This window comes from Brachypodium distachyon, chromosome 3, assembly GCF_000005505.3.
Source record: "Brachypodium distachyon strain Bd21 chromosome 3, Brachypodium_distachyon_v3.0, whole genome shotgun sequence".
Classification (NCBI taxonomy): domain Eukaryota; kingdom Viridiplantae; phylum Streptophyta; class Magnoliopsida; order Poales; family Poaceae; genus Brachypodium; species Brachypodium distachyon.
In genome coordinates this window covers 14909393-14934283 of record NC_016133.3, presented here as the reverse complement: position 1 = coordinate 14934283, position 24891 = coordinate 14909393, and the positions used below count along the sequence as shown (strand labels likewise).

At 45.9% G+C, this 24891-nt stretch overlaps 3 protein-coding genes across 6 annotated transcripts; all 3 read left to right on the top strand.

Moving 5' to 3' along the window:
* Positions 1 to 591: 591 nt before the first annotated feature.
* LOC100826042 (receptor protein-tyrosine kinase CEPR1) lies at positions 592 to 5009 on the top strand. 2 transcript variants are annotated; one of them, XM_014900223.2, is made up of 3 exons: positions 592 to 746; positions 3739 to 4450; positions 4550 to 5009. In XM_014900223.2, the coding sequence occupies exons 1-3, from the start codon at positions 603 to 605 to the stop codon at positions 4870 to 4872; spliced, it is 1179 nt and encodes a 392-aa protein (XP_014755709.2). In that variant the 5' UTR covers positions 592 to 602; the 3' UTR covers positions 4873 to 5009. The 2 variants fall into 2 exon arrangements, with proteins under 2 accessions (XP_014755709.2, XP_024318003.1); XM_024462235.1 differs by lacking the exon at positions 592 to 746 and adding an exon at positions 1622 to 1865.
* Positions 5010 to 5163: 154 nt separating this feature from the next.
* Positions 5164 to 14202, top strand: LOC100825725 (receptor protein-tyrosine kinase CEPR1). The gene is given in 4 exon segments (XM_024462236.1): positions 5164 to 5984; positions 12988 to 13693; positions 13805 to 13958; positions 13960 to 14202. Coding segments are annotated over 3 exon segments (972 nt in total). The 5' UTR covers positions 5164 to 5984; positions 12988 to 13026; the 3' UTR covers positions 14111 to 14202.
* Positions 14203 to 18438: 4236 nt separating this feature from the next.
* LOC100825417 (receptor protein-tyrosine kinase CEPR1) lies at positions 18439 to 24603 on the top strand. 3 transcript variants are annotated; one of them, XM_024461838.1, is made up of 4 exons: positions 18439 to 18755; positions 18830 to 21642; positions 23267 to 23963; positions 24059 to 24603. In XM_024461838.1, the coding sequence occupies exons 2-4, from the start codon at positions 21568 to 21570 to the stop codon at positions 24382 to 24384; spliced, it is 1098 nt and encodes a 365-aa protein (XP_024317606.1). In that variant the 5' UTR covers positions 18439 to 18755; positions 18830 to 21567; the 3' UTR covers positions 24385 to 24603. The 3 variants fall into 3 exon arrangements, with proteins under 3 accessions (XP_024317606.1, XP_010234390.1, XP_024317605.1); XM_010236088.3 differs by lacking the exon at positions 18830 to 21642; XM_024461837.1 differs by having other exon boundaries at positions 18439 to 21642.
* Positions 24604 to 24891: the final 288 nt, after the last annotated feature.

The following is a 24891-nucleotide window of genomic DNA, read 5'->3' as shown; positions in this document are numbered from 1 at the left end:
TTTAACGGAGAAAAAAGATGAACAGTAACTATCCCGAGCCAACGCCATGCTTGGGCTGAAGCCGCCTTTCCGTCTAGTTTTTTTTTTTTTGAGAATCCCTTTCCGTCAAGTTGACAGCCGCCTTCTCGGTGTGTCTTGTGTGATTTGATACCAGGCCGTAGCCCAATAGCGGTGGCTGACTGTCCAGCCCAGCGAAGGTCGCTGACAGGAGCGGACCCACGTCCATTCCAGAACCTTCCCCTCCATTATTTTTTAATTGGTTCTTTTATTGCCTAGAAAGTTGAGTAAGAAGTTATTTTATTCTATAGAAAAATCACTTTCTTGTTTTGTTTTTCTGAATGTATAAAGGGAATATCACGTGATAGAATGAAAGAACTCGTAAAGGAATTACGAAAGGTTCATAAATGCTATTATAGTCTCTCCATATAGTAGATAAAAGGAGAGTACTCCTTAATATTAAGGGAAGAGAAAGAGACAGGGGGAGGGAGCCGACTACCACTGTTATGTCGTGGGAAAGAAACTAGGTCACGCAACTAACCAAAGAAAAGTTCGACGCCCGGTGGGGGGGGGGGGGGGGGGGGGCATCGGACGGCTCGTGAGCAATGCAGAGCGAGCTTTCAGTACAGACGAGCTGCCGAGCATGCAGAGTGAGCTTCCAGTGCAGAGAGCTGCTGCCTGTAGATCGCGGTTTTCGACGCCGAGGAAGACGGCAGCGACGTCCCGGGCGGCGGCAGCTTATACGCAAGGTAACAACTTGCTACTGCTCCTCCTCTACATCGTTTAACGTAGTGGGGCATGTTAGTCTCGCACTCTCGCCCGCCAATCGGGTCAACTGCTGGTTCGGCGTGCCGGCCGCGGCTGTTGAGCGCCGCCGCCAACGACTCGCTCGCCGTGTTTGGATGGGTGCGTGCGGCGGCGAGGAGGTTGAAGGCGTGTTCAAGGTGTTAGGACGTCGACGGCGAGAAGGAGGAGAATGATGAGGGATCAAGGTGTTGGACGCGGACGGCGACGGCCTCATCTCCGCCACCAAGCTCAGGCCTGAGGTGCTGAAGCAGCTGGGGCTTCCGGAGGCCGGCAATTTCGCCGCCGTGAGGAGCGGAAGCAGCTGGGGCTCCCGGAGGCCGGCAAGTTCGCCGCCGTGCCGTGCGTGAGATCATCCGCAATGACGATTCGAGCAATACGAAGCGCACAGGTCGGCGAGTTTTCCGTCTGCGATTTGCTCCCTTTGACTCGCACCAAACTTAATTTGGTTCCCGTCGCCACCCTCATCGGCAAGCATCAATGCTCTGTTTCGCGGTTTCGCCTACACTGTTCAGTTGTCGAAATTGATGCCACCATTAGATTCAGAGCACCTGTTTACCCCTAAGCAGACTCTTTCCCCTGCCTGTGTGGGCTGTGGATCGCCGGCGACTGTTTCGGTCGGCGCCGCCGACGGCCGGAAATCTTCGTGCCGCTCCTGTGGTGGAACGCCAGTCAGCACTCAGCAGTACTAATTTGTTTGGAGATATATAAAAGGCGCCGATATACGATCACAAGGGCAGGAGTAGGACCCACCAGGATATATATACTCATACTCTTTTTGGAGATACTAGTACTAGGGAGTAGATAATCTCCTTTGACCACTGTCTTTTTGTCCCCATTCCGTCCGGATCGAGCGGCGGCGGCGGCGCTGCCCCGTCCTTAGGTTTCCGTCGGCCGGACCAATGGGGCGGCCGGCTCGTGTCCCTGACTGAGCTCCAGGTGTGGTGTCCTGCCTCCGAGCTCGTGGTGCCCCGCCGGCCGCTGGTCATGTCTCCAGGGCTCCAGGCCGTGGCGGCGACCATCTCGTCCCCGCCCTTCTCCATTCGGTGGCGGCATCATCAACGGTCTTGCTCGACCTGCGTTCGATTCCTTTTAATTGTTGAGACCCGGTCATAAGCTTAACCTTTTTCTTTGCTCGTTTCCATTTACACAATAAATGCAGGATAACGCTGTGTTGTTTATGTTTATACTCCTGTATGATTAGGCACCAACGCTCAAGAGCTGATTCTGTATTTTAAGCACACATACATTATTATTATTTTAAAAAAACACCTTCCTACATCGGGAAGCTTCCGTTGGAGTAGATAAAAATTTACCCAGGTGCTTGATAGGCTTGACAGTGTTCTAACTTGATTCTGAGTATTAGTTAACTTAACTAGTGGAGTATACTCTACTTCTGCAGACCTCGGTGCTAAATGCTGTATACTAATGCATATGCATAGCTATGTTCTGTACAGTTGTAACTATAGTCCTAGTTGGGAACTACCAATTCCTGGGCACGATTGATTAGTTCTAAAGGTTCTGGTTGCTCATCTTATAGCATAAGAAAATTCTGTCTAAATACTAGATTGAGGTCCTAGAACAACTGATTCTATTATTGGGTTAAGTCAACAGTTCCTGCCTGGGAGCAGTTACACAAAACCTGATTAAGTTTCTACTCCCTGCTGACACTAATTTTGGTAATCATATACCTACATTAATGGTTGTGATTGCCATGTGCATAAGTCATACGCATCTTATTTTTCACACGAGACACTGGGACTCTGGGTCCCTTGCTATGAAGTATCTGGGTATCCCTGTCGATGAGATTAGAATTAGGAATTCTGTCTGGAAAGCCACTGAAAACGGTCAAATCAGATATAAGTAACATGCCCTTGTGGTGTCAGGATTTCTTTTTTTACATCCTTAGGGCTTGTGTCTTGGCAGGCAAACCAGAATGTCGAGAAATTAAGATCTGGAGGTTATGAATGAGCTTAGTTTGCAAAGTGGTTATGGACATTAGAAACAGAGAATGACCTTTGGCAACAAGTTCTATTAAACAAATATGTCAAGAACCAGTGTATCACTGGTCTTAAGCACAAGAGTGGAGATTCGCAGTTTTGAGCTGGGCTGATGCAGATTAATGAGCACTGTAAGAGGTAGTTAGAAATAGGGATGGCACTATATTTCAGGAGGATTAATGTCGTAATGATGGCCTTTTATGCATGTCTTTTCCTAGAATGCACAAATTTTCTTTAGCCACAACATTTCTTTGTCTAAAGTCTATAATGGAGGCTGCGAGATCATCCAGTTCAGGAGTAATTTACTGATGTTTCTCTGTCAGATATTAGAGATGCAGTGAAGTGAACTCTTAATAAGAGCGGTTTTTTTCTTTCTTGAGATCAATATTAGCAGCGTTTTCTCAGTGAATTCGTTCAATAAAGCTTTGAAATGAGAAATGTTTGTATCCACATAAACTCTTGCGGCAAATCAAGCTTCCCTTAAATCGTTAGTGGTGAGGAATAGCACTTTAACCATAGATAAGCTGTTGTCGACAAGCTGGAAAGGAGAGAACATTTGTCAGTTTTGTGGGCAAGATAAAACTATTGATCATCAATTTCTCTACTGTTCTCTTACTCGTTTTGTTTAGAATATTATGCTCATTATGCATTATGTCATTGTCCGGCTGTGTGCAACTGTGCATCAACCGAATGCAGAGTTCCTGCCTTTTCGAAAAGATTAAGAAATAATCCTACCATTGTGGCAATCTGTTTGTCATCTTGGTTTCTCACTGAAAGTCGATTTGTTAGGTTTTGACGTCCATGGCCGGAAGAGACCCCTTCTCTTTTATATCTATATATTTCCTTCTTACTTGTACTTGAACATTTCGGCTCGAGGCTGATTGTCTGTTACACATGCAAGTGGTTGCACATTGACACAAACATCTTTCTGTTGCAGGTTATTGGTATTAGTGGCGTGGAGGTGCAGGTGCTGACGATGAATCCAGGACGTCATTTCTCGTTGCGTGCATGCTTCGGGCTAGGCAATGGAAGCGGTGGTGGCCCTGTGATTTACAATGAGCAAGATATACTTGATAACCTTGGTGATGCTGAAGTCATCAGCAGCATCAATATTGGTGGCATCTGGACGTCTGTATTGTACCGAGTTGAGCTGCAGGACACATCCAGAGTGGTGGTCGTGAAGAAGCTGCAGAACGAGAGGGGAAGCACAGTGGATGCTAGTCTTAACGACCGCTGCCAGTCGGAGGTGAACTTGCTGGAAAGCATTGGCCACGACAACATCATCAGTCTTGCAGGTTGCATTCCGGGGGACGACTCCATCCTGCTCGTCTATGACCACAAGGAGAATGGCAGCCTCAACCAGTGGCTGCACCCTGATCCCCCCCAGTTGGCGGCACAGGGTGTGCTAGGCTGGCCGACAAGGCGGGCCATCGCCATTGGCGCCGCCCAAGGGCTCTGCTGCTTGCACCATGGACGTAACCACCCCATCGTACACCACAACATCAACTCTACCAACATCTTGCTTGACACTGGCCTCAAGCCCAAGATCACAGGTTTCGATCTTGCGCGGATCAACCTCGCGGGACCTGACCAACCGGTGCCAATCTGGGAGCTCACTGCTGCCAACATGGTGGGCTATACGGCCCCTGGTGAGATAGATCCTAAACATACTTGTCTGCCTAATTAACTACAAAACTGAACAAAGTATTCTAAGTGCATAGATGGATGAATCGACTTAATTGCTGCAGAATATCTGACCGTCGGAGCCACCGCCAAGGTCGACGTGTACAGCTTTGGTGTGGTGCTGCTGGGGCTTGTCACTGGGCGGGTGGCCTACGAACCCATTGAGGATGGCCACCTGGCAGCCTGGGCAGGGACGCATTGCAACCGTCTGATGGAAAACACTGGAGATTTCAGCGGCGTCGTCGATATGGCCATCCCACATCGTGCGCGATACCTCAAGGAGATGGCCGCCATGTTCAAGCTGGGCGTGGATTGCACCGTCAGGGAACCGCAGGAGAGGCCATCCATGCACGAGGTTCTCTACCGCCTCCGCAACCGTGGCCGTTGATCCAGTCTCGCCTGCTATGTATCATCAGTGGTGCATGAGAACGAACAACACCAAACACAGGAACTTGTTTTGTGGAAGCCTCACGTATGTTTCAAATAAAAATTTGCCGTGGTCTTGAAGATAAGTCATCTTGTTTCCGAAGGTTTTCCAAGATTTGACTTACAAGTGTGTTTCATAGAAATTTCGCAAAATAGATTCCTTTGGATTTGTGGGGATCAAACGAGATCGAAGTAAAAATGAACAACGGTCTCACTCAATTCCTACTATTCCCTCTGATCGTTGCAGCAGGATGGTTCAAATGAACCAGGCCTAAGTGTACGGAACTCTTCCCCGGCGGCCAGGGTGGATGTGCCCATGGATCGCCGGCGTCTGGTGTGAGCCACTGCGGGACGTTTGGCACACCGTCCACGTCACCCAGAGGCAAAGCCTAAAGTGACCGAGACAAAAAAAATGTGTGCACAAGCAGCGAGGCGAGGAAGGTAGGTTGGACCAACATCTCAAGGTACCGGTAGTACTCCTAAAGATCAGTTCAAAGCAAGCACAAAGGCAGGGTGCGACCCCCATGCCAGCGTTAGCAAGCACAAACGCATACCTTTCCCTTCCCCACGAAGAAACCTTCCGTCGATGTTCCCCTGCCTCTCGCCTCCGCCGCCGTCTCCACCTTCCTCCCATGTCGCTGCCGCTGAGCCCGCTTAACGCTGTGGTGGGACATGTCGGTGGCCGGTTCTCGAGACCGGACGGCGCGGGGAGACTCCGAAGAATTTCACCTCGCCCGCTCCCACCAGGGCGGGAGGGGGAGGGGACCTGCCCTCCGCCATCTGCAACATCAAGGCCTATGCCACCCTCACCGACCAGCAAAAGGAGGAGTTATGGATACGGCGCGCTGACCTCTGGGTCGGCCATCGAGGGTGTGCCGACTCAAAGTCATGGGTCGCCCGACCGAGCCCAAGCTCCTTCCGAAGTCCAAGCTAAACCAGCGGTTCCGCGGCCTTCCGCCGCTTCCATTCAAGTTCAGTTGGAGGAGACGCTCGAGGTTACCGAGAGCAGTGAGCTCCTTGTCAGCCAAACGAAGTCATTGCTGGAGGCACGTGCTCGTCGGCTAGCCTTCTTTGGTACGGCATCTTCTTTCTTTGGTACGACGTCTTCCTTAGTAATGGATTCGTCTTTTTTCGTGCTTCTCCAGTCGGCTGCCTCGTGTAGTACCGGTTGGGACGTTATCGTCAAGGGTTTTCACCGGGAGCTCACCAAACCCGAAGACGTGTGTCCGACTCCCACAGATGCGTTTGCACTCTGCGCTGGAGGTCTGGAGTCTGGACACTAGTACTGGAGTTTTGTCTTAAGTACCGGTAGGCCTCACTCCCGCACCTGACTCAGCGGTTCCCTGCCCTTTGCACATGTACAACATCGTCGTGTATGTTTGTGTACTCTTACTCCTGGGCATCACATAATCCTGCGTACCTGTACATCCTCGGTCATCAGGAAACATGAGGTGCATGCAGCGGGTAAATTTCCATCGCATCCACCTTTTGGACGACTGTGTGTCCCGTAGCCATGCATTCGTGCTTGTCCTCTTTTTCTTATTAATAATGAATTTAACAATGTGTGAAGTAGACAAGTGTGCTCTCTGATATGGTAACCTTTTCTTTAGCCTTCACCTGGTCCTCGAGCTGTAACGAGAAGGGTAGAAAAGGACCCATGGGAGAAAAAATAAGCCGCACCTCAGGGACGATATATGGAAATGAATAAGAAAGTGTGTGCCAAGATACTACTCCGTAGTTATAGAACATAGGCGAGACCGCGAGAGGTTGCTTCGAGTGGAGACAAGCTCCCGCATGTGGCTACACGTACCAAAAAGAAATAAAGCTACGAGCCTGCGAAGCTCTTTGCTGGCGGTGGAACCCACGCACGTGCCACTGGCCCTCTTCTCTTCTCTTCCAGTGTCCGTTCAGTCTGCAGTACCAAATTTGACCCCTGTTTTATCGATGTTTGAACTCGAAGCAAAAATTACGCTACACTCAAATTTGCGGATGCTGCTGCTGCCCTCTGAACTCTGATCCAGAGCGGATCGGGCGATGCTGATCCAGGAGAGCGCCATGACCATCTATGCAAAGGCTGGACTCGCTGGCTGCAGCGTCGTCCCGGACTAGCACCTGCCACCGCGTGCACGTACGTGTATACGGAACTTGGCGGAAATTCACTCAACATGACACCAATTTATTAATGGACGCGACTAGCGAGCAAACGTTTGCTCGACTAGGTTTCCGAGAGGCCTTCTAAAAAGAAAAGTTTTCACTAGCCAGAAAAAGCTCCGCATATTCTTCATCGACTGTCCGTGTGCCGCGCTAAACTAATGACATACATGCAACCTGGTTGCATGCGAAGTACTAATACCATCACGTCAATCCTTTTCCTTTGAATTTTTTCAAAAAGGCATAACTTTCAAAATAGACGTCAAAATTCTAATCCGTTTTCACCATTGATTTTCTCATGACGAGCTCTTCAAAACTAGACCCCATGTGAGTATGTTTCGACAAAATTTTATTGGGTAGCAACTTTCTGTGAAAAGTAAGCAACTTAAACTGATTTTCGCAACTCTCACACCTATGCTAACAACTTTCGCTTTACCATACCCATTGAATTAGGCTCCTCTATAGAAAACGTTGGTTCATGTATTGTTAACTTTTGCTCCACTACGAGCAACTCTTTCTAGTGTAACAACTTTGACTATCATACTACAACTTTGGCCGTTATACCGGCAACTGTCAATCACATACAGGCAACTTTGGTTTTTATACAGGCAACTTTGACTATCATACTAGCAAGTTTGTTTTCTATACTGACCACTTTGACACACATAATAGCAACTTTAGCTGCTATATCACAACTTTCACTCACATACTAACAACTTTGACAGCTATGTAGGCAACCTTCAATCACATGCTGGCAACTTTGTTTTTTATATCGACAATTTTGTTTTTTATATCGGCAACTGTGACTATCATACTATCAATTTTTGCTGCTATACCAACAATTTTCACTCATATGCTAGCAGTTTTGGCTGCTATACCGGCAACTTTCAATCACGTACTAGCAACTTTGGTTGTTATATCGGCCACTTTATGTCACATACTAGTAATTTTGGCTTCTATACGGACTACTATACTGTCAACTTTGGTTTCTATCGACACTATCATACTATCAACTCTTGCTACTACACCAGCAATGTTCACTCATATACCGGCAACTTTCAATCACATACTAGCAACTTTGGGTGTGATATCAGCTACTTTGTCACATACTAGCAGCGTTTTCTTCTATACTGGCAACTTTGGTTTCTTTATCGACAACTTTGACTATCATACTATCAACTTTTGCTGTTGTACCAGCAAATTTCACTCATATACTAGCAGCTTTGGCTGCTATATGCCTGCAATTTTCAGTCACAAACTAGCAACTTTGGCTACTATATCAACCACTTTAAGTCACATACTAGCAATTTGGCTGTTGTAACGTCAATTTTGACTATCATAGTAGCACTTTGTCATCTATATTGGCAACTTTGACTCACGTATTAGCAATTTTGGTTGTTACATCGGCAAGTTTCACTCACAAGTAGCAACGTTGACTCTCAAATTAGTATATTAGTAACATTGACTTCTATATTTGCAATGTTGTCATTCATAGTAGCAACTTTGGCTTCCATACCAGCAAGTTGTAATGTTGGCTCTGATACTAGCAACTTTGGTCTCCGTATTGGCAACTTTGGATCACGTGCTAGGAACTTTGACTCTCATACTGACAATTTTGGCTCCCATGCTAGCGTCATTTGTTGCTCCAATTTATCAACTTTCACTCCATCACAGACATGTGCGTGTTTGGTCGCAAATTTTTCGTAAGACGGCTTTGTCTATTATGTTGGAAAATTTGTCTTATAAAGCCAAAGTTGCCAGTAGAGGAGTAAAGTTGTGAGCACATGAGTCAAAGTTGCCAATAGTGAAGCGAAATTCGGTAGAAGAGGAGCGAAAGTTGCGAAGCATGATAGAACATTGTTTGGCGAGAAGCTAAAGTTGCCTGCTATGCAACCAAAGTTGCTAGCATATGAGATATTGTTGTCTTTGATGTCATGGGGGAAACGTTCTCACTAAATGAGACAAAGTTGCAAAACAATTAGCCGAAGTTGCTTTCTTTTAACAAAAAGTTGCTTTTCAACAAATTTTTTTTTTGACGAAACACACCCATGATTGGTCTAGTTTCGAAGATCTCGTCGAGCAAAACGCAACCATGGAAGCGGATCGTAATTTCGACGCTTGATTCAAAAGTTATTGCTTTTTGAAATACTTTGGAAACAAAATTAAATGCACGATATCAATTCCGTTGACACAACCTCGCATGCTTGCATGTCGTGCACTGTACTACATGTGCGTGGACCAGTTGACTGTTCTAATTTTGGAGCATGGATGCTTAACGCGGAGATTTTTTTTCCTTTCTCGGGTGTGCGCCCGCGGGATGTAAAAAGTGCAGTTGCACGCCCTATCTGTTGGGTTTATTAATTGCAGCAAAAATACTCGAATGCTAGCTTGATTGCACAATATAACAAAACACATTGGTGTACTTTGAGATTCGGTTGGTTGGTTTATTGCGAACACAAATGAACCATCAGATTTTGCCATCTTCTATTAATTTCCTGATTTTAGTTGGATTAGCTGAGTTGATCTTCTCTTTCAGTTTCTTGGCTCCGCATTGTTCTTCGCTTTTCTCTCCTAAACACTTGTTGTACTGGCAGTTAAATGCTTAGAAGAAATGAACAATGATCAATGCTCATTCTCCTTTCTAGTCAGTAACGGAAATTTGTCATGGGTCACGCTTATCATCCGTTTCATTGCAATGGTTAAGTAACTAAAGTAGATAAGTAGTAGAATCTACCAAGGTGCATGTCAGATTTTTGCAACATCTAGTATTACTCCCTCCATCCCAAAATAAGTGACGTTGATTTGTATAAGAATTCATACAATAATTACACGTCACTTATTTTGAGACGGAGGGAGTATAAAACATCCGCAGAACCAAAACTTCTGCGCATCATGTAAAACATGTCTGAAAGAAGATGACACGTCTTCAAAAACATGATGAAACAAATTTGGAAACTACAAGACATCCAAAAAACAAGTATAGCACGTGTTTCGGCCCTCACAACTAAGCAGGGCCGTAATCAGGAATTTAAGGCCCCTGTGCGGAATGCAAAATAAGACTCTTAAATTAGAAAATTCATATAACAAACACATAAATTTTTTGGCATGATGGTAGCGACTAGCGACGGAGTGTAGTCCATATGTTGCTAAACATTGCAATCATTTAGAAATCACAAAACCCTAATTTTTTTTCTTCAGAAACACAGTACAAACACGGGAGATTTTGCACGTGGGCTCGCTGTTGACAGGTACATCACTTACCACTACAAGAATAGCGTAAGTTCAATCTTGAAATAAATCCAGTTAATGTGAACACCCATGTCAAGTTTAGGATTTGAATCTGGATGGGTTGGTTCCTAAGATCGAACTACCACTAGTCCTATGGTGACGAGTCCAACCTAAGACCGAATTCGGGCATGATGCTTACACTTGTCATTGAAGTTGCATGTGCCATCATCACATTCACATCACCGCCTCCGGACCGGCCGCAACAGGCATGAGTTGTCATGCGTAGAACCTTTTCCCGACAAAGTCCCCGCCTTCAACGAAAGAAAACAAAGCCAAAGCCCGAAAATCATCCGCTTTAGTTTTTCATTAAATTGCCATTGCGGTAGACTGAACCACACTATGACCCATGCATCATGCCCGAAAGAGTTGAGGATGACATCATGTAGAAAAAATAAAGGTTCAGGACGACATCCTGTAAAAATTAAAAAGGATTCAGAATGATATGGCACGTCCGATGAACCCCGCCGGCGGCGGTGCCCAAACAATAGATACCGGGAAGAGAGGCTAGATTTAACGAAACATGGACATGGTGCTTTTGTCCAGCACGGAGCGACCGATCGATCAGCACGTACGAAGATCCTCTTCTCCCGTTGCTTTTCTACGTGTAACTTGTTTTTGTTTTCCCATCTTTTCCTTAATTTAATGGGCTGCATTTCGTCCAATTTTCTCTAGCACCGCCACTGCATGCAACAAAGCACAAAGGACAATCCAGCCAAGCGCTGTTAGTGTTGCGCACGCGAGTCACTCTGGTGAAATTCATCGTACAAACGACAGGCTGGGACTACCGCTCCTTGTAAGTTCTAGCTCAGCTCACACACTTGGTCACGACTCCCAAAAAACTGTCCGCTGCGTGGAAGGGAAGGGGGCTTGCTTTGATTGGACAACTTCCAATGGCAAGCTAGTCGCTCAGAAGGTAAATTAGCGACAGCAGTTGGTCTTGTTTGGTTTCTAGCGGGCTGGTGATCGAATCGGGGTGGGGTCGATTGATCGATTGAGTGTAAAAATGGAAGGACAATGGGATGGCGTCTAGACGGACGGACGCGATGTCGCGATAGGCCCACGGCGAGCAATCAGACGGCGCGGATGCTTTGCACAAAACTTGAGACGCGGAGACGGGTGTGAGAGCACGAGCAGTGGCATTTGGGTCTTGTACTCCTACTGCCGATCTTTCTTTCTTTTTTGAGGGAACCTACTGCCGATCTGGTGCACTGTCTGTAGTAGCGTCTCCATTTCCCCTCGCAGGAGGAACTACCACGCCGGCGTCAGAAGCTTTCGAGGAGGAAGAGATGTGGGAGGCGTTCGACAGGGACAGCAAAGGGGGTCGGACGGTAGATAGGGGCTTGGCGTTCGATGGTGGTGGCGTTCAAGGTGGACGTGGTGGCGCGCAAGCTAGCGTACATCAAGGTGCTGAAGAAGCTGCGGCGGCCGCGGGCGCGACGGTCTGCGGACGCGCCCGTGGATTGGCGCATGATGATCACCGTGAGCGAGATACGTCAGTCTAGCTACATTTCTGACAAAACCACACTTAGTTTCTGCTCCCTGCTGTCACTAACTTTGGTAGCCATATAGCTTCATTAATGGTTGCGATTCCCATGTGTGCATATGTTGATCTGGTCGATCAATGGCAGCACTACTAAAAGCTCACATACGTATGCTTATCACGGTTCAGTTAACTGAAATTATGGAAAAGCCGATTCTGCAGCATGATTGAATTGACTTCTTGGGTGATCAAGCTTCATCATGGAACATTTCTTTTATCATGTCCCATTGATTTTCTGTACTAAAATGGCTAAGGAACTCATGCTGAAATTTTGCCCTTGTGGATAGTCTCAAGGCTGGTTTCCAGGAACCTGAATATCTGCTCCAGAAGTACCTACACTTACCTGTTGTCTGATCCCAAATTAGTCAAGTTTCAGTCTATGCTATTCTTTGCACTATATTCAGATACGTAGGCAAACAAGTCATCTATCCAGACCACAACGCAACCGTCGCATCAGCTTTATGCTATCAGTAATAGGAGCTTCAGAGTGTATTTCGCGGTTCAGAGAACAGGAGCTCAAGTGTATTTCTCGGTTCAGAGAATGAGAGCTTGAGTGGATAGCTATGCACCACTTACATATGCTCCCTCCATTTCATAATTTTTGTCGTGGTTTTAGTTAAAATTTGGAATAAAACCACGACAAGAGTTATGTATGGAAAGGAGGGAGTACTTATTAGCGCATATGTGTGCTTGTCTGAGCTTAGAAACTTCAGGATGTTGGGCTGGTTCTGCACTTGTTCTCATTAATTTGGTGGTGTTGCTATATATGTGCTTTACCATATGTGTGCTTGTGATGCTTATTTTGGTCCCCTAAATGGTAGACACTATTGGATTGAGATTAGCTCTGCTAATTGACTCCTCTGGATAGCTAGTTACAAGTCATGTGCATTTAAAATCAATCATGTGGTGCCCCACTGCCCCTGTACCTAGATATCAAGGATCATTGATCTATGGCTGTGGTTGTGTTCGCCATGGCTGGAAGAGACCCCTTCTCTCCATTCTATCTACATTTCCTAAATTACTTGTACTTGAAGGTTAATCGACTTCTGTTCCGCAAGCAAGTGATTGCACATTGACACGAGCATCTTCATGTTGCAGGTTATCGGTATTAGTGGCGTGGAGGTGCAGGTTCTGAAGATGAATCCAGGACGTCATTTCTCGTTCCGTGCATGCTTCGGGCTAGGCAATGGAAGCGGTGGTGGCCCTGTGATTTACAATGAGCAAGATATACGTAACAACCTTGGTGATGGTGATGTCATCAGCAGCATCGATGGTGGCACCTGGACGTCTGAATTGTACCGAGTTCAGCTGCAGGACACATCCAGGGCGGTGAAGAAGCTGCAGAACGCTAGTGGAGCAGTGGATGCTAGCCTCAACGACCGTTGGCAGTCGGAGGTGAACTTGCTGGACAGCATTAGCCATGACAACATCATCAGTCTTGCAGGTTCCATTCCGAGGGACGACTACATCCTGCTCGTCCTTGACCACAAGGAGAATGGCAGCCTCTACCAGTGGCTGCACCCTGATCCCACCCAGCTGGCTGCACAGGGGGTGCTGGGCTGGCAGACGAGGCGCGTCATTGCCATCGGCGGCGCCAAAGGGCTCTGCTCCCTGCACCACGGACGCGCACGCAACAACCCCATCGTGCACCACAACATCAACTCCGGCAGCATCTTGCTTGACGCTAGCCTCAAGCCCAAGATCGCTGGCCTCGATCTTGCTCGGGTCAGCCTTGCCGGACCTGACCAGCCGGTGCCAGTCTGCGAGCCCACTGTTCTAAACATGTTCGGCTTGACGGCTCCAGGTGAGACTCGATCTACAACATACTGAGTACTAAATTGTCCGTGTGCCTAATTATGAAGCAGAACAAAGCATGTTAACTGCATAGTTACATGGATCAATTTTATTGCTGCAGAATATGAAACTGTGGTGTACGCCAAGATCGATGTGTATAGCTTCGGTGTGGTGCTGCTGGAGCTCATCACTGGGCGGGTGGCCTACGACTACGAGTATGAAGATACCGTGGATGGCCACCCCCACCTGGCAACCTGGGCAGGGAGGCATTGCGACCGCCTGTGACATCGCCATCCGAGATCAAGCACGATACTTCAATGAGATGGCTGCCATGTTCAACCTGGGCGTGGATTGCACCGTTAGGGAGCCGCAGGAGAGGCCTTCCATGCGTGAGGTTCTCTACCGCCTCCGCAACCTTGGCCGTTGATTCAGTCTCGCCGACGCCTGCCATGTATCTACTGCTGATGTGAACTCGCAGGTTGAGTATTACTGGTTGTGAATTGTGATTCAGTCGTGAGAACGGGCAACAATAAACTTAACTTGTTTTGTGGAAGCCTCACGTATGTTTCAACTATCTTTTGTTGTGATCTTGAAGGTGCGTCATCTTGTTTCCCAAGATTTGACTCAACAGTGCTTCTCAGTGCAAAATTTTCTGAACTTTAGTATAGATAAGTAGATGCCACGCACAGAAAATGATCACCTGCTTTAGCATTTCTGAGATTGCCATTGCGAGAACCGTATCACAGTAAGATCCAAAATTTAGGTGGATGACTGTGGGTTTGTTCTGAGAGTAGGAGTTTTTCTGTTAGGGACTTTTCTCCCTCTTGTGTTTCTTTTCTTTCTGTTGTGGACTGGTTTCGTTTGTATCTGTCGGCTTAGGCCTTTCACCTTGATACAAATTTTGGACCATTCCCTAGGTAATCAGGTAGTACAAACAACTAACTAGGTCATGAATAAATTTTCCACTTGGACTAGGAAGGGAGAATGAAGATTGATCTTCTAACCATTTGTGTCAGTACAACTAGTATCTTGGAGAGAAAAAGTGAAGAACAGAAAGGGGCAAAGTAAATGGACGTATTATTTCTTCTCCAGCGCCTGACCCCTGAAGCTAGTAGCTGCAGCAAAGAATATGGATCGGCTGGTGTTGGGGGTCCGCGCCGATAACACCAGACAAACGACCTGCAGCAAAATAATCCAAACATATCAGCAACAAGTGTCAGACTACAAAGAAAAGCACAAGCCGAGTTGTTTAGTGGACATTTGCACTGGTACGGTACATTCCTGCCCATGTGGGACTAGCTAGCATCCCCCTCGGAACTTGTGAACAGTCAGTTCGCGTCAGTAGGCCAGGCGCGTCGTCGGCTGAATCCAGATCAGATGAACTTTCTCTAAAAGCAGTGGCTCGCTCCGTCGCACGGGCGTGCTGTCCGATTAATTTGGCGTCTCTGCTTCGTTGTAGTGATCCATACCTCATGCACGGTACCTGGCGCGCGGCCGGGGACGAGGTCCAAACATTCCAGTTTAACTCGTGACCCAACAGAGGGCGACGGAGACCCAAGTCCGACCTAATTAAACTAAAATTTGGGACACTGCAGCCTGCATATTCCGCCTTCCTAATCCAGTCTGCAGCTGCAGCAGCCAGCAGGCAGCAGGGATGGATTGATGTTTGCAGCAGCTAGCCAGCAGGGATTGTCGAGCATAATGTCCAGCTTACTGAGATGTCAGCGCGTATCAGCGCACAGTAAAAAATCCCATATCCCAGCTGGCATCCACAGGGATCCCATATTTCATAGTTCTTGGTCCAAAGTTCGATCGAGTCACGCATCAGCGCATAGTGAGAATCTATTAATTTCCAATGTGCTTGCATTAAAAAAAATCAATGGGTATTTAGGTTAAATGTTTATTTATGATTGGAAGTAATATTAATTCGCCCGTAGGTTCCACCCGTGGCCTGGAACACAAAATTAAGCATTTTAGCTTGGGTGGGGGTCCAACAGTAGAACGTGATGGAGCAGGGTGGGTGTGCCATGCAAGGTGGAGAACGTCTCATGTGGTCATGTGCATTACCGCAGCGGTGCACCGCTTGGGACTCGTTGCACAGGATTCGTTCTTGTGCTGCCGTTGTGCGTGCCAAAGGGGATCGAGGACATTACGACAACGTGCCACCGTGGTACGGAAGTGCCGCCGGCGATCCATGGAGGCCGGGGAAGAGGTCTCTCTAGCTTGGGGGTAAAAAGGTGCTCTGAATCCAATGGTAGCATCAATTTTGACAGGCGAGCAGCGAAACAGAGCATCAACGCCGGATGACTGGTGGCCTGGTGGCAGTAGAAATTAAGGGATAGTAGAAGAACTCATCGGTTGCACTCCTGACTCCTTTTATATTGCTCGCATATATCGGTGGAGAACGGGAAGCAGAGGCACGGTAGCATGCAGAGGCTGGAGCTGGTGCGGCCATGCGTGGAGCTTGGAGGCGGCCGCCGTAGATACTTCTCACGCAACCCAGACGGTGAGTTCAGTTCAGTACCACAGTGCCACGTCATCTTCCCCTTTGCCGGCACGCACAAGAACGAACGGCCCAGATCGAGGTGCACCGCTGCGGGAGGTGTTCCACATGACGACCTTCTCCCCGGGCCCTAGCTTGGGCGGCCTTCGCACGCTCTACCACGTCTGTATTGTAGGACCTACGGCCAAGCTAAATTGTTTAATTTGGTTCGTATTACAGCCAATCCCTATTCTTTCCTCGTTGCATGCAGTCTTGCATCGTCGGCAATGCCCTGTTTCGCGTCGTGCAGGTCATGAAACTGAAATGTAGGTCCAACCTTAGATTCAAAGAGAACCGAACCGGCCTGTGGTTAGCCACCATAACCGCACTTTTTTTTATTCAAGTTGTCCCAGTCAGCCCAAAACTGGGTGGTTTGCCGATTTTGCTTGTTTTTTTTTATTACCGGTGGGGTCCACCCTTCAGACGCCACGTCGGCCCTGGAAACTTGCAGGAGTGAAGTGAGAAGGGGCCGGGGGGTTTAACTGCGGGCCGATGGGTCGGATTGGGGCAGAAGTGACGTCCGACATGTGGGCCTCACTCGTAAGAAATCAACCAAAACCATCAAACCACTCGCTTTCGGGCTAACTTAACTTGACTCAAAAATTAAGTGAGGTTCTGCGGACGGTTTTCCGTTAACTGTGGTTCAACGACACGACTGCCACAAAAATTTGTGGTTTTGTGAAATTTACTATTTTTTAATCACTAGTGGTGTTGGTATTTGAACGGTTTGGGTGTTCACCCAGGGCAGAGATAGAGAAAAAAATATATCCGGGTGCACAATTTTGTCATTCACACGAAAGTATATGCAACTTCAACCGAAAATCGTTGAACCTGGTGCATTGCTACTGCTAATCACTAGTGTAGCATTAAAAATTAGGTAAAATTCCTCTCAAAAAAAATTAGGTAAAATTAACACTATATTTTTTTTTACCCTAATGCCGGTGCACCAATAGCTCCCCCTGTGTGTTCACCCAAAAGTTTTAAAAAACTATTCCACCCAAAAACACTAGTATGAAAAATGTTTTTAACTGATATAAGAAAATGAGATGTTTCTCAAAACTATTCCACCCAAAAACACTAGTATGAAAAACACTAGTATTTGAAGTTTCTGGTTTTTTATTTGAAAAGGATGATATTCTAAAAACAATAGAAAAATACTAATGCCAAACAAGGCCTAACGGACCTTCGATCACAGCCCGCCACCGTGCATGTGCATGGATTTCCGGCGCGGGCGCCGGCGTCGTGCGGGATCGACGTCGATTTCCCCGGCCATGTCAACCCACAGGCAAGCCAAAAGATGTAAGCCTAGTTTGTCTCTGCTCGCGTCCACCTCCCCTCCCCTTTTCTCAATGCTCGCTTTACTGAGCATAACAGCATCTTCCAAACATACAGAAAAGGCGTAAGACGGTTGGGTCCTGCTAACCTCGAGAGGAAGAGAGACGGCCTCGGGCCTCCCCCTCGATCACCTTTGTCTCTGCCACAGGACCGCGTCGTGGAGATTCAGGGGATACGCTAGCTGAATTGGCTTGCCAAACGGCCAGCCGTCCGATCGGCAGCGCGTCACGCCGATGACATATAGATGCCGGGCGTCGCACTCGCAGGAGGACGCGTCCATGTAACTTTATATAGGTATGTATATCCCACCAGCGCTCCTTGCTTACTCATACTTTCTTGTGAGGGTGGAGCAAAGCAAGACGAGAATTTGAGTTCGAAGCGGAGTGGTCGTTATCAACGTACTCCGGCCGGGAGCACGGGAATAAGCTCAAGCTCATACGTAGGTTGATTTTAGCTAGCGTTTTGATACCACCATTAGGTTGATTTTAACGTTTTGATCAACCTACGTATGAGCTTCATTGTGCGCTCCACACCCTTGTTCAAATTGATAGAACCACCATAATTAGATTTCGATCGGAGCTAGCGAACCCCTTCCCCGTACTCTGCTACTGCCCACCGTCTCACGAGTTGGTGACACACGCGACTAAAACAATGACGCGCTCAAAATATATTATATCGATGGCAGCCACGCGTGTCGTGGTGAATGGTGCATTTCCATGTAGAAATATATGTACACCAAGTGCTTTTTTGGTTTTGGTTTTGGCAGCGCAAGGTGTCGTCGTCCTCTCCCACTGGCCGACCGGCCCACCGTCAGTGCAGCAGGACTCGCATGTGGTTAAAATAATTAGTTTTTTTAGCACTCCGTTCCCGTAAAATAATCGACCGTCGCTTTCCTCTCAAGTCCAATGCAGCCGTGCCCCTCCTCGCCAAGTCACCAACCGGATCGAGCGGCGGCGGCGCTGCCCTTGCTTAGGTTGCTAGATCGGCCCGGATCTCGTGTCCCTGGCCTCCCCATGTCTTTTCCTGCCTCCGACCTCGTGCTGCTGCCCCGCCGGTCATGTCTCCACCCACCACCATGGCGGCGACCATCTCGCCGCCGTCCTTCTCCATTCCGTGGCGGCACCATCAAGTTGGTTGCTTGGTCGACCTACGTTCAGATTTGGTTTAATTTCTGAGACCTATCAACAAGCTTCAGGTCGATTCCTAAACTCTCTTTTTTTCCAGTTCCGTTTAAACAGTTACTGTATCAATGGCAGTTTGTTTGATTAGGCACACCTCCTGCATTGACAAGCGAAGCTGGTATTGGAGCAGATAATTTCTTTTAACCCAGATGCTTCAAAATGTAGCCATATTGTATCTTCAATTCACACTATTCATGAACATATTCAGGATGAATGATTGGACCTTTCTTCTATTTTGATTTTGAGTTTTAGTTCTAACCTTAACTAGTATACTCTACTTCTACACACCTCGGTGTTAAAATACGTGGTGCATGCCTATGTTTGGTACAGTTGGAATCTTGGAACTAACAATTCCCAGGCATGATTAATTAGCTCTAAAGGTCCTGGTAAACCTAGTTGTTAATCTAATAGCGTGAGCAAATTCTGTTCAGATACTGGATTTTTATTTTCCCTCTCGAACACACACCTAAACGTGTGCTTTTTTGTATTAGAAGAAAGCACCAAGATGGCGCCGGGTGTTACTTAAATACTGGATTGAGGTCCTCGAGGAAATAATGATGGGTTTAAGTTAATGGATTCCTGCTTAAGAACATTTCATTTAGACCAAAACCTGACCAGGTTTCTACTCCCTGGTGACACTAATTTTGGTACATTAATGGTTGTGATTGCCATTTGCATATGTGGTTTTTGGTTGACTAGTAACATACTCAAAGCTCACACAAGTATGCTTGCAGCGTTAACTGAATTTCTGGGGGACAAGTAATTCTAAGGCATCATTAAATTGACATCTTGAGTGACCAAACTTGGACATGAAATGTTCAGTTATCATGACTCATTGATTTTCTTGACTAAAATGGCCAAGTTACATAACCAGGGCTGTAGGCTAATCTTAAAAATAATCTCGTACGCTAACCACTGCTCTGTGCGTCTGTCTCTCTTCCCATGAATTTGAGACTTATTTGGGTTCCGTCCCCTCCCTGTCCTGATCGTATCATTAAGCGGCGATGCTCTGTTTCGAGTTGCGCCCACGAAAAACTAAAATGTCGGCCCGTACACTCTTCTTTTGTCAAAATTGATGTCACCATCAGATTCAGACCACCTGTGTACCTCTAAGGGACCTCTCCCCCGGCATTCAGCGTTCCTGTAGAGTCTACAGCCTAGATCATTGGTGACTCATGTGCTCTGTTTTGGACTCCACCGCTGCCGACTGAGGCCGGATGGTCTCATAGACAGAGGCAACCAATAAATAAAAGGAAATTACATTTAAGGCCACAAATAGTTTGCAGTGAAGTAGCATAATCACAAGTTCACTCAATTAATGTAGGATAACACTGTTGATGTTTATATAGTAGTACTAATAGTAGGGCGGTTTTATTGTGCACCAACACTTGAGAGGTGATTGCAATTAATTACTCCAGTCTATAACAACCATTTAAACACCTACATTGAGAAAAAGCTTGCATTGGTTTATTAACTCCAATGTAGCTCTAGTTGATTGGTTTGTCAGTCTTCTAATTTTGATTTTGAATCTTACTACTAACTTAACTAGGATTCTACTTCTACAGACGTCACTGCATATCTGTAGAAGTAGAATCTTAGTGGCCATGCGTTAGTATATCTTGATGAGCTTGTAGTTACAACAGTACCGTTTTAGAATCTTAGTACTAACTTAACAGTACAGGCTGGTTTCAGGGGTTCTAAACCTTTATTTTTTTCTGAAACCTTAATATTTGCTACAGAGGTATATATTTTTATTTAACAAGGGAATCTACAATTACCTGCTCTCTGATATCAAAGCAGTAGAGTTCCGTTTATGCTATTCTTTACACTTTATTCAGATGAGTAAGCAAAACAAGGCTTTAGCTATCAGGAATAGGAGCTTATATGCATCTCCTGGTTCACAGATTTGCTTTTGTATTTGTTCAGTTAGAAATCATGAACATGTACTAATGGTAATCTGCTGGAAGTTACACAATTTCTCCAGTACTATGGTTCTCTTACACATTTTTTTATTGCATATGTGTGCTTCTGCGAACTTTGAAACTTCAGGATGTTGGGCTACCTATTGTTTGGTTCTACTCCCTCCGATCCTAAATTCTTGTCTCAAATTTGCCCAAATATGAACTTATCTATTCTTAAAAGGTGTCTAGATACGTGTAATATTTCGACAACAATTTACGATCGGAGGGAGTAGTAAACTATTGGTTCTGCTACTACGTAAATACTTATGCCCAGCTTTGCTAAAAACTCATCAAGAACTGATACTACACCTTGTTCTTATTAGTTTGGTGGTGTTGCTATGTGCTTTACCATGCTTTGCATAACTCTGGTGATAATGGAATGTCTCTACTAGTTCTAATGATTTTATATCAACTAGTTCATGCTTGTGATGCCGATTGCTTATTTTGGTCCCCTAAAATGCTACTCCCTCTATTCCAAAATACACCTCATATAGATTTGTGCACTTGGATCAAGACAGCTCTAGTTTCTAGTGCCTGACCACTCATATTGGGTTAATAATAAATGGATGTGAGTTGTTATTGGCTGGGTGCGGGTACCAAGAGAAAAATGAGGTGTATTGTGGAACAAATGAGAAAAATCTATACATGTTGTATTGTGGAATGGAGGGAGTAAATGCTATTCAATTGAGATTAGCTCTTCTAGTTAACTCCTCTGGATTCCTAGTTACAACCTAAGGTGAATTATACTATTTCAAAACTTCTGAAGGGTTGAGAGAAAATGATTCTTTGTCTCCTCTCCTTTTCGATCTTGCTGCAGGTTCTCTTGTGGTTCTTTCGATAGTGCAAAAGTAGAAGTTTTAATTAGATGGGCTTTGTTGGCTGCGTCGATGGAGGTTCCAATATGATCCAGTATGCAAATGATACGATTTTCATGCTTCAGGTTGATCTGTTGAGTGCCAGAAATTTAAAGTGCCTTTTATGTGCTTTTGTGCAAATGTCTGGACACAAAATAGATTTTCACATAAGCGAGTTGTATCTCTTTGGTGACGCGACGGCTAAAGCTGATACTTACAAACATATTTTCACATATGACACTGGGTCCCTTGCTATGAAATATCTGGGTATCCCTGTGATGGGATTAGAATTAGGAATTCTGCTTTCCTGGAATGCCACTGAAAACAGTCAAATCAGGCCTAAGTAACATGCCCTTGTATAGTTTGCATATGATGTCTTCCTACAGTTTACCGGTTGGCGTCAGGATTTTTTTTGTTACTTTCTTAGGGCTTGTTTACTTGGCAGGAAAACCAGAATGCGAGAAAGTATCAGTTTGCTGGCCTTTCATTTTTACCGTAAATAACAGGGGGTTTTGGATTTTAGATCTGGAGGTTATGAATAAAGGTTAGTTACCGAAGTGGTTATGGACATTAGAAACAGAGAATGGTATTTGGCAACAAGTTTTATTAGACAAATATTTCAAGAACCAGCGTACGGTCTTAAGCACAAGAGTGGAGATTCACAGTTTTTTTTTAAGAAAACATAAGAATATATTGAAATCAATTCCCCTCACACAAACGTGAGTCAGTTACACGATTCACAGTTTTGGACTGGGCTGATGCAGATTAATGATGAGTTTTACAAGTACTGTAAGAGGTAGTTAGAAATGGGGATGGCACTATATTTCAGGAGGATTGATGTCTTAAGGATGGCCTTTTATGCATGTCTTTTCCTAGACTGTACTCCCTCTGTCCCATAATTCTTGTCGAATTATTACATGTATCTAGACGCTTTTTAGGAATAGATACATCCATTTTTGGGCAAATTTGAAACCAAAATTATGGAACGGAGGGAGTACAATATTTTCTTTAGCAGAACATTTCTGTAGCTAAAGTATTTAATGTAGGCTGTGATATTATCTAGTTTAGGAGAACTCTCTGGGGGATACCTTACATATGTGGGACAGTGGGAGCCAGTTAAGCATAAACGTGCTGATGTTTTTCTGTCAGGTAGTAGAGATTCAGTGAAGTGAACTCTTAATAATAACGGTTTTTTTTTCTTGAAACAAATAATATCATTATTTTCTCAGTGAATTCGTTCTATAAAGCTTTGAAAATGAGAAATGTTTATATGCAAATCAAGCTTCCCTTAAGTGGCTAGCGGTGAGTAATAGCACTTAACCATAGATAAGCTGTTGTGAACAAGCTGGAAAGGAGAGAACATTTTCAGTTTTGTGGGCAAGATGAAACTATTGATCATCAATTTCTCTAGTGTTCTCTTGCTCGTTTTGTTTAGAATATTATCCATTGTGTCATTGTTAGCTATGTGCATCAATCGATGCAGAGTTCCCACCTTTTTGAATTTTTTTTTAAGAAATATTCCTACCGTTGTGGCGATCTGTTTGTCATCGATTTGTTAGGTTTTGACATCCATGGCCAGAAGAGACCCCCTTTTCTCCTCTTTATCTACATATTTTCTTATTATTTGTACTTGAACATTTCGGCGCAAGGCTAATCGTCTGTTACGCATGCAAGTAATTGCACATTGACACAAACATCTTTATGTTGCAGGTTATCGCTATTAGTGGCGTGGTGGTGCAGGTACTGACGATGAATCCAGGACGTAATTTCTCATTCTGTGCATGCTTCGGGCTCGGCAATGGAAGCGGTGGTGGCCCTGTGATTTACAATGAGCAAGATATACTTAACAACCTTGGTGATGGTGATGTCATCAGCAGCATCGATGGTGGCACCTGGACATCGGTAACATGCCGAGTTGAGCAGGACACATCCAGGGCGGTGGTCGTGAAGAAGCTGCAGATCAAGAGTGGAAGCACAGTGGATGTTAGCCTCAACGACCGCTGGCAGTCGGAGGTGAACTTGCTGGACAGCATTAGCCACGACAACATCATCAGTCTTGCAGGTCACATTCTGAGGGAAAACTTCGTCCTGCTCGTCTATGACCACAAGGAGAATGGCAGCCTCCACCAGTGGCTGCATGCTGATCTCCCCCAGCTGGCTGCACAGGGGGTGCTAGACTGGTCGAAGAGGCGGGCCATCGCTGATGGTGCCGCCGAAGGGCTCTGCTTCTTGCACTATGGACGTGACCACCCCATTGTGCACCACAATGTTAACTCTACCAATATCTTGCTTGACGCTAGCCTCAAGCCCAAGATCGCTGGCCTTGATCTTGCTCGGGTCCGAGCTGACCAGCCGGTGCAAATCTGGGAGCTCGCTGCTAGCAACATGTTCGGCTACACGGCTCCAGGTAAGATGGATCGTCAACATACTTGTCCACCTAATTACAAAACTCAACAAAGTATTTTAAGTGCATATACGGATAAATCAACTTAATTGCTGCAGAATATCTAACCATTATTGGGGCCACCACCAAGGTTGACGTGTACAGCATTGGTGTGGTGCTGTTGGAGCTCGTGACCGGGCGGGTGGCCAACGAAGCCACTACGGATGGCCACTTGGCAGCCTGGGCAGGGAGACATTGCAACCGCCTGATGGGAAACACTGAAGATTTCAGTGTCGTTGTTGATATGGCCATCCCACATCGTGCACGATACCTGAAGGAGATGGCCGCCATGTTCAAGCTGGGCGTGGATTGCACCGTCAGGGAACCGCAGGAGAGGCCATCCATGCACGGGGTTCTCTACCGCCTCCGCAACCGTGGCTGTTGATTCAGTCTCGTGTGCTATGTATGATCAACTCCGAGGCTGGCTATCATTGCTTGTGATTCAGTCCTGAGAGCAGGCAGCACTAAACATAACTTGTTTTGTAGAAGCCTCACGTAGTACGTTTCAAATTTGTTTTACTGTGGTTCTGAACATGTGTTGTCTTGTTTCTGAAGGTTTTCTTAAGATTTGACTTGCAAGTGTTTCATAGAATTTTTTGCAAAATTCTAAGCTGTATCTCAGTAGGTACTACGCACAAAAAGATGTCACCTGCTCTCGCTTTTCTGAAATTGCCATTGCGATGACCCAACTTTTGGACAATTCCTAGATAATCAGGTATTACAAACAACTAAGTAGGTCATGTACAAATTTTCCGCATGGACTAGAAAGGGAGAATGAACATTGATCATTACTGTTCTTCTAACCATTTGTGTCATTAGAACTAGTATCTTGGAGAGAAAAGTGAAGAACAGATGTACGTATTATTATTCTTCCAACCATTTATGTTTGCAC